Source organism: Aulostomus chinensis, chromosome 23, assembly GCF_037954235.1.
Source record: "Aulostomus chinensis isolate RoL2024-O1b breed Wild chromosome 23, RoL_Achi_v1.0, whole genome shotgun sequence".
NCBI lineage: Eukaryota > Metazoa > Chordata > Actinopteri > Syngnathiformes > Aulostomidae > Aulostomus > Aulostomus chinensis.
In genome coordinates this window covers 17,834,439-17,842,918 of record NC_141342.1, presented here as the reverse complement: position 1 = coordinate 17,842,918, position 8,480 = coordinate 17,834,439, and the positions used below count along the sequence as shown (strand labels likewise).

General features: G+C 44.7%; 1 protein-coding gene across 1 annotated transcript; it reads left to right on the top strand.

The window, feature by feature from the left end:
• On the top strand, window positions 1-6,187 carry prph2a (peripherin 2a (retinal degeneration, slow)). Its single transcript, XM_086195902.1, has 3 exons — window positions 1-962; window positions 2,932-3,178; window positions 4,901-6,187. Exons 1-3 carry the CDS (start codon window positions 382-384, stop codon window positions 5,105-5,107), a joined length of 1,035 nt encoding a protein of 344 aa, XP_086052028.1. The 5' UTR covers window positions 1-381; the 3' UTR covers window positions 5,108-6,187.
• The last annotated feature ends 2,293 nt before the right edge of the window (window positions 6,188-8,480 follow it).

Here is an 8,480-nt window from a genome sequence, read left to right as displayed (position 1 = left end):
TCCTCCACCTCTCCTGGAGAACTGAACATCACGATTAGCCTCACCTGTGAGTTGAGGAAGAAAAATCCGTGAAAGTTTGGGGGAAAAAAAGGACATTGGAGGTTACAGCCACAATGGGAGAGGAGATAGTTTTGAAGAAATAAAGACCTGTGCTCCTCCAGGGTGCTCCTGGGTCCTTCCTCTGTTTTTCTTTGCTGTGGGATGGATTACAGGCTGAGCTGACTCTCCTCTCCTGTTGGACCAGCCAGAGGAGACGCCGCAAACAGGACTGACGCTTGGAGTGTTTGACAGCTGAACTAAGGGGCCCTCTTAAACCCAGGAGCTCCTGCTTTTCTAACTTATCGTTTGATTTACAGGTGAGGACACATCTCAGATTTAGCAATGGCTTTGATGAAGGTCAAGTTTGATCTAAAAAAGCGAGTGAAGCTCGCCCAGTCCGTCTGGTTCATGTACTGGTTCGCTGTAATGGCCGGTGTGCTGGTCTTAAGCATGGGCCTGTTTTTTAAGATTGAGCTGCGGAAGCGCTCAGAACTTATGGACAACAACGAGAGCCACTTCTTACCCAACTTGCTTATATTTATGGGTCTAGTAGCCTGTGGCATCAACGCCCTTGGAGGAAAAATCTGCTATGACTCATTGGACCCTACCAAGTTTGTCAAATGGAAGCCCATGATAAAGACCTTCTTGGTGGTCTGCATGGGATTCAACGCCCTGCTTGTCCTGACGGCTCTTCTGTGTTTCGTGATGCGGATCCCTCTGCAGTTCACTCTGGCTGAGGGGCTGAGGAACGGCATGAGGTACTACAAGGACACAGACACACCGGGACGCTGCTACATGAAGAGGACCCTGGACCTGATGCAGATGGAGTTCCGCTGCTGCGGAAACGACAACTACAGAGATTGGTTTGAAATCCAGTGGGTTAGCAACCGCTACTTGGACTTCAGCGCAAAGGAGGTCAAAGAGTAAGTGACTTCATGAGCTTTTCAAACCTTAAAAAGTGGAAAATATTGCAGTGTTGCGTGAACTTGAGATTGTCATTGAGCCTGGGTGTATCAAGGTCACTGGGGTGGGGTCTTTCAGAGGTTACCTACGCAACCCTGGAGTTCAGTGTAAGTGGATTTCAGTCAAAGGTAGGTCAAGGAAGGTGCATTATTCACTTTCATCCTTGAAGGATTAACATCATAGAAATGGTGACAGCAGGGGGTTGCATAGGGGACATGGTGGTGGCAGGGGTGGGGGAAGAGGTTACTAGGCAGGTCTATGGACAAGGTGGCGGGGGGGGGGGACTTTGGTGATTAAGGACAGAAAAAGATATGTAGGGTCAAACAGGTATGAGTAGGATTAAAAGAACATTTGCCTGGCCTCTCTGTGACAACTTGTGCTTCACACCATGCTTTTGCACAACAAGTATGTTTACCTGTTGGCGATGTGTGAAAACGCAAAAGCTGTTTTATACTTTGGCATCGTTAGTGTTTTAATCTCCAGGATTAAAGTTCCCTGTCCTTCAGGAATAAGTGTCCTGTCCAATCAGCAGACGACCTGGCAGCACTCCGGGAACCCAACTAAACAATTTGACAGTTTTAAAATGAGCTTAAATTACTGGCCGGCCAGTTACATTAATACTGAGCGAGAGGGAAGAAGTTTAACTTGACAAAACATTTATGATGCCCTCACAGATTAAACAGCAGGGCAAAGGGCCGTGATAGTACAGTCAGACGTTGCTCATGAAATACGGTTCTCTTTTCATCCCAAATCTGAAATATCATAACAACCGTCTTTAAAAAGCTTCCACCCCCCACGTTTAGAGTGAAGTATTTCCTGTTTGTCGTGTAGTTTTGACTGAAGTATTATCTCGAAGCTAGATTAGGTGTTTCCTGACACACGGGTCCATATCTGACACCTTCAGATCTTTGTGATCCGATCACGCTTGTCTTTCCAGTGACCTACAACTATCAATCACAGCTGAGATCCACTCTGCTGATTTTCATCGGTTGCCTGCATTTTCTTCATCAGTACCTAAGATGCGAAACATATTTATCTATATTTCTATACACATTTTAAGGGATAAAATCCAGATAAGTAGCAAACTGCTATTGATGCTTGACATGTCAGATTGTGTAATGACCAGTGTGACGGGTCGATTACGGTTGATGTTTCTTGCTCCTAGTACTTAATAATGTTTGAGAATTGTTGTTGAGAGCTGAGGGTAGCATTTGTGGTACTTTACTGGATGCATCATACGATCCGAAAAAGTGATTTAATTTTGATTTTTCCAGTAACTGAAGTGAATATCCTACAGCAATAAATAGCACGCCCAATAGTTATTTTGGTTGAAAAGATGTCAAACATGGATATGCTAAATATGCATCAACTAATTTTAGCCCCCAACACGCCACAAATATAGTCTTGCCATATTAACATATTTTCTGTGCTGATAATATGCTTGTTTGATGAACGTCAGCAGAGTTATGAAAAAACTACTGGGCTGATTTTTATGAATCTCCATGGAGCGATGCAGCGTGGGCCAAGGATGAGAAATTGATTTCTGAAGAAATAAAATGGCCTTTAAGAAGAAAATCAGGCGTATTTAGAGTGTAGGAACTGAGTAACATGTTGGATTTAGTGCAGATGAAGACGCAAGTCGGGGGGAGGGGTTCATTTTCATAGAAGATGATTTTACTTACATCAATATAAACACTGAGTCAGAAACCTGCTGCTGCAGACAATGAAATGTTTAACAGTTTTGGAGAAAAAGCCAGACACAATAGGAGGGTGGGCTGCACTTTGGCCTGGCCTGGAACTGCCCTTCCAGTTACTAAGCAAGTTCCTGACCCTTAGCCCCCACACACACACACACACACACACACCTTCACCTCCAAACCATAATAACATAACATGACACTAACATGACACTCTGCCTGATCTTCTTAGCCGCATCGGGAGCAACGTGGACGGCCAGTATCTGATGGATGGAGTCCCGTTCAGCTGCTGTAACCCCAGCTCCCCCAGACCCTGCATCCAGTTCCAGATGACCAACAACTCTGCTCACTACAGCTACGACCACTACACCGAGGAGCTCAACGTTTGGAAGCGTGGTTGCCGTGACGCCCTGCTGTCCTACTATGGAGGCATGATGAACACCATCGGAGCGCTGGTGCTACTGATCACTATGCTGGAGGTCAGGGTCACGGCTGTATGGACACCAATGTCCACATAAATATGATAAAATCCTAAATGACTTTGTCAAAATGAAGTTGCTCTCTACATTCTTTCAACACAGAAAAATAAATTCTTCCTGACATAGTTTTTGTAGATGAGATCTCAGTTGCCTCGTGTGTAATACTTACATTCCTACGCATCTTTAATGGTGGAAATATTCTTTAATTTTAAAATGTGAGCTACTGGGCCGACCAGAGTTTGTGAGTCGGAGGCTACATAGTGGCCTCTGTAAATGGAAGAGGCACGACTGACTTCCTGTTTAATTCCAGCATGACAGAATTATGCTTCTACTGTACCTGCACGTCTAAGACTCAGACGTAAGGTGAGCCTTTTGTTCCTGGCGCATAGTACTGCAGAATCCGAGTGGGAACATTTTTGTGTAAGAAGATGTAAAAGATTAAACTACCTGTTCAACTGTTATCCAGTGAATCTGGAAAAGTGAAGCCGAGTGAGGACATTTGTGGCTTGATCTCAATAAGTGAGGTGATGAAGTCTTGACCCAGTTGGCGTTCCTGTCATCAGCATCCTCCTTCCCTTTTCTTACCTACTTTCCACTCCTGTCCCTCGCTATCAGCAATATCCACTTACAGCAACTCCTTCCAAAACAACTCTTATCCACTTTACCTAAATATAATTCCTCCTGCCCTACTGTCAGGTTACCACCCCTGGCATGTTTGTGAGTTCAGCTTAGCTCCAGCATCTCACCTGCTACAACCCAACCCTGTAGCAGCCAAACGCAGCACCTAACCTCTCGTCAACTCTCTCCTCGGCCCAAGCAGCCGACATCTGTTGTTGTTGGTGTTGTGAAAGCCAAAGAATCTGTTGGACATTACACACACACACACACACACACACACACACACACACACACACACATACACACACACACACACACACACAAGGCGTCAAAGTCAAAGGATTCCTGGCTCATAAACTGGTTCTAGTTCCATTATGAGACAGTTTTTTTGTCCCAGAAATCTGGCAGACAAAACCTTGCTCCATAAACCTGGATTTGGGCGACATAGCGTCGGGCGTTCAGACGCCCCGTCGGAGGAATCCCCAGGTTTAATAGTGGTTATGCAAGCAATTCTATCCTGGCACAGACAGCAGGGAGCTGAGAAGGGTTAGTCCCACTTCCTGGAGCTTGAACTCAATTTCGTCTGAGAAAAAAAAAAACTGAGTTCAAGCACTCATTTTTTTCTGATGTTACATAAGACATTCCATTTTTTTTTTACATCGATTACACAAACAATAGTCTTGACAGTGTTTTGGTTTCATCTTTTATTTTTGCTTTTTTTCAGCGATAGAATGTTTTACACGGGCGTCTTTGTGGCTGTGGTCGTGTTAATTAACGCAGCACCAGATTTGCGTCCAGCTTTGTTGCATATGGAAGGCAGAAACAATATCTTTATTCGATTATTAAGTGGAATTAAAACATGAGTGGGTTTGTGTACGGCAATTGTTTTGTTAACAAATTGTTGGAATTTTGGAGCTCAGCTGTTTATTTTTTCAAAGAGAGTTTTCACGTCAAATTTTTAATCATTTCAAATTTTGCTTGCCCTGTTTTTTGGGGGGGGGGGGGGGTTTGGTCCTCTCTCCATGATATACTCGGAGCAGGGAGGAGGACGCAGTGGTTTGTAGAGGCTCCGGTTTATCTGACGTGGCTCCCTGTCCTCTGCAGGTCGCAGTGACTGTGGGCCTGCAGTACGTCGACAGCTCCCTGTCCACCCTGGCAAACCCAGAGGACCCAGAGAGTGAGAGTGAGGGCTGGATCCTGGAGAAGACGGTGAAGGAGACGTTCACTGACATCATGGCCAAAATGAAGGCCATGGGCAAAGGCAGTAAGGTGGAGGAGGGGGATGAGGCAGCGGTTGCAACAGTCAGCTGAGCGAACCCCTCCTGCAAATACGAACAATCCCGCCTGGTGAGGAGGAAGGGGACGTGTGAGATTACTACTCTTTTCTACCAGCACTGATTAGAAACAACCTAAACGCAGATTTAAATGGACTCCTTACAAATGAACACTAAAATTACTGTAAATTCATTCATGAAGAGAAAAAATTAGAAATTATTGGCTATGGTTTCAATTTTGGTTTTCCCAAACTAAACTAAACCGTGCGATGCTGCGTCTTTGCATCACGGTTGATTTTTTCTTATTTTGGTTTCAGACTCTCTGGATTTGGATCTGTTTTGCAACCCCCCCCCCCCAAAAAAAACACAAAATAATAATAACTCAATCAAATGTGATATGTATTGATAACTATCGAAGGATTCGCATTCAAAAGTAAATGTGTATTTTTCATTTGTATTGTTGTCGGATAGTTTGGCGGTCAGGCTCTCAAGATGGGGATGGTGGTTGCTATGCAACCCCCCCTCTCACTGAAACTGAAGGTGCAGATGGAGAAACTTTACAGGCCAAGAAGAGCAGTATTTTATTTTGTTGACCTGTCTGTAGTACTTTTGGTTGTAGTGGATACTGTATATAGGCAAAGCAAAGAAATTAAAACCCCACACTCATTTCTTTTTATACTCCAGTCCACCTTTTTCCACAACAGCTATGCTCCAGGGATGAAGTAAACTTATGAATCGAGATGAATAATGCATGAATGTGGAGGCACGTGGTTGAAGGGTGAGGCGTGGGAATGTGGAGGTGAGACATGGAGAGAGACAGGGGCAACTCCAACCTGGTGGAGGATGTACTGTAATTGGCAGCTGAAACGTGGCGCCTGACCCCTGCACTGTCATCTCAGATCCTCTGCGATGTTTCAGTCTCTGTATATTAACTCCTGTATATTCTAACGACTTTGTTTTCTTTGTACATAGTGTAGAAATGATACAAATTACCTTTTTTAAAAAATAATTTATTTAAATCCATGTAAAAATTTGTTTTTCCATATAAATTTCGGGGGCACCGGATGTAGAAAAACAGATTATCTGAATTTACATGAATAAAGGATTTTAGTGAGGAGAACGGAGTGTGAAATACTGGTGTGTTGTTGATGTCCTGACTTTGAGTCCCTCAGACCTGAGATCAGGACGCCAGGCATGCTGAGTGCCTCAGGCTTCCTGATTAAGTTAATAGGATAAGGGCAATTATAGTATTACTGCTTTCACATGGACATGGGATGACTCTTCACATGTCCAGTGTGTGTGTGTGTGTGTGTGTGTGTGTGTGTGTGTGTGTGTGTGTGTGTGTGTGTGTGTGTGTGTGTGTGTGTGTTTTCCCACTACTCTGATTTTGAAAAAAAAAAATCTGCTTACAGATGATATAACACGTGAGTCATCAGAGACCTCCATATCAGCTGTTACAAAGTGTCATCCGGTGACCGTTTATCAATTTCCCCAAGACAAAAATCTGCCGTAACACCTCAGACAGTCCAGATTCAGACACTCTACAAACCTCCAGACACAGACAACCACGATAGGTGAGCCAGCGTGGCTCAGTTCGAGCAGATGGGGAAAGCTGTGAAGACTCAGCAGGAACGGCAAAGAGGCCAACTCTGCACGGTATTTTGGTTGGACCAAAGCACATAACCAGCACTGAGTAGATAAAGAGCCTAATCAGCTTTAGCTTAGCCTGAGCCCCTCAGCCAGGTGAGCAGGTGATGTCCTACCGCAGGACTTACGTCACCGACACGGAGTCACCGACACGGAGTCACCGACACGGAGTCACCGACACGGAGTCAGAGACAAACAGGAGAAAGTTGGTGGTCGGGGCGTGAAATGTCAAGAACAAAACAGCACATATTTTTTTCTACTGATGAATAATCCGAAACATTAACTGTCACATGAAAACTTTGATCAGTTTGCTGATTCTTCTAAAGAGACGGATCCATCCTGGCCCACCTGCAAAGGTGCTCAGGTGCCTCTTGATGGGATTTAGACGAGCTGGGTTATCACATCAGGAGAGTGGTGGGTTTTCTGGTTTGGAGAAAATGCCATGTTTGATGAAATCACCCTCAAAGTAACTAGTGGTGGAAAGTAGCTGAGTAATTATACTCGAGTACTGTGTTTAGTCACAGTGTTGCTGTATCGGCACTGTACCTGAGGGTTCATTTCCCAGGGGAAGACTTTCGCTCCGCTCCATGTGTCTGAACCCGTTAGTTCATTGTTACTACGATTATTCATAGAAAACACAGAAAGAAAGAAAAAAACCTATGAAGTTCTCTCAAATTTGAATCCGGCTGACTTCAAGAGGACATAATCGGAGCAGCACGTCTGGAAAACACACACACACCACTTTAGCATGACCTTTTGAGGCCAGTTGTTGGCGATCGGGAATACACATATATGAAGGCAGTGTACTTTTACTTTTGATCAAATACTTATTCACTTTTGGCGGCACGGTGGTGCAGTGGTCGGCACTGTCGCCTCACAGCAAGAAGGTTCCGGTTCGAGCCCCGGCTGGAGCACGGGGTCTTTCTGGGTGAGTCTCCATGTTCTCCCTGTTCCTGTGTGGGTTCTCTCTGGTACTCCAGCTTCCTCCACAGTCCAAAGACATCAAGAGGGGACCAGGTTAATCCAGACTCTAAATTGACCGTAGGTGTGGCTGGGAGAGCCAATGGTTGTCTGTCTATAAGTGTTGGCCCTGAGATGAACTGGTGACCCAGGGTGAACCCCACCTCTCGCCTGAAGGCTGCTGGGATAGCCCCCCCCCCCCCCCCCCCCGCGACCCTTAACAGGATAAGTGGTAGAAAATGAATGGATGGATGGACTTCTTCACCTTTACTTGCAGTAGAATTTTGAACTGAATCTTTTCATAGAATACTACTCTATCTGGGTATTTCTACTTTTGCTGAACTAGAGAAACTGCATACTTCTCCCACCACAATAGAAAAATATCGGCTCAGAATATTGAGTTGCACTGCCGTGATGTCAGAAACACACACAAACACCTTATCAACTCCATATCCTTCCGATCGCTCTTGGAAATTAAGATTGTTACCAAATACTGTGTTAGAATCTCATCAGGGAAAGATCCTCAGCACTGGTTTCCAGTGGTTGATTCGTGTAATTTTCTCCGACTTCTCTTACACTCCAACTACTTTTTCATCCCACCCTGAATTGATTTTTTTTTTTTTTTTTTTTACTAAAAATGTCTTCCATTCTCCCCCTGTGTCAAATCTCCCAGATTCCCTCAACACACACCACTGCTGGCAGCCTCTGACTGCAGTTACACTACATGTCCACAAGAGGGTGTCTTTCCATCAATGATCATGTCTCCTATATTCTTGTGACTGGGCTGGACTCCTCTTTGCTGG

What these genes read in the sequence shown, in the direction of transcription:
- prph2a (XM_086195902.1), top strand. Translation starts at nt 382, where the DNA reads ATGGCTTTGATGAAGGTCAAGTTTGATCTAAAAAAGCGAGTGAAGCTC. An exon ending in AGCGCAAAGGAGGTCAAAGA is followed by an intron (nt 963 to 2,931) that starts GTAAGTGACTTC and finishes TGATCTTCTTAG; the next exon opens with CCGCATCGGGAGCAACGTGG. An exon ending in TACTGATCACTATGCTGGAG is followed by an intron (nt 3,179 to 4,900) that starts GTCAGGGTCACG and finishes TGTCCTCTGCAG; the next exon opens with GTCGCAGTGACTGTGGGCCT.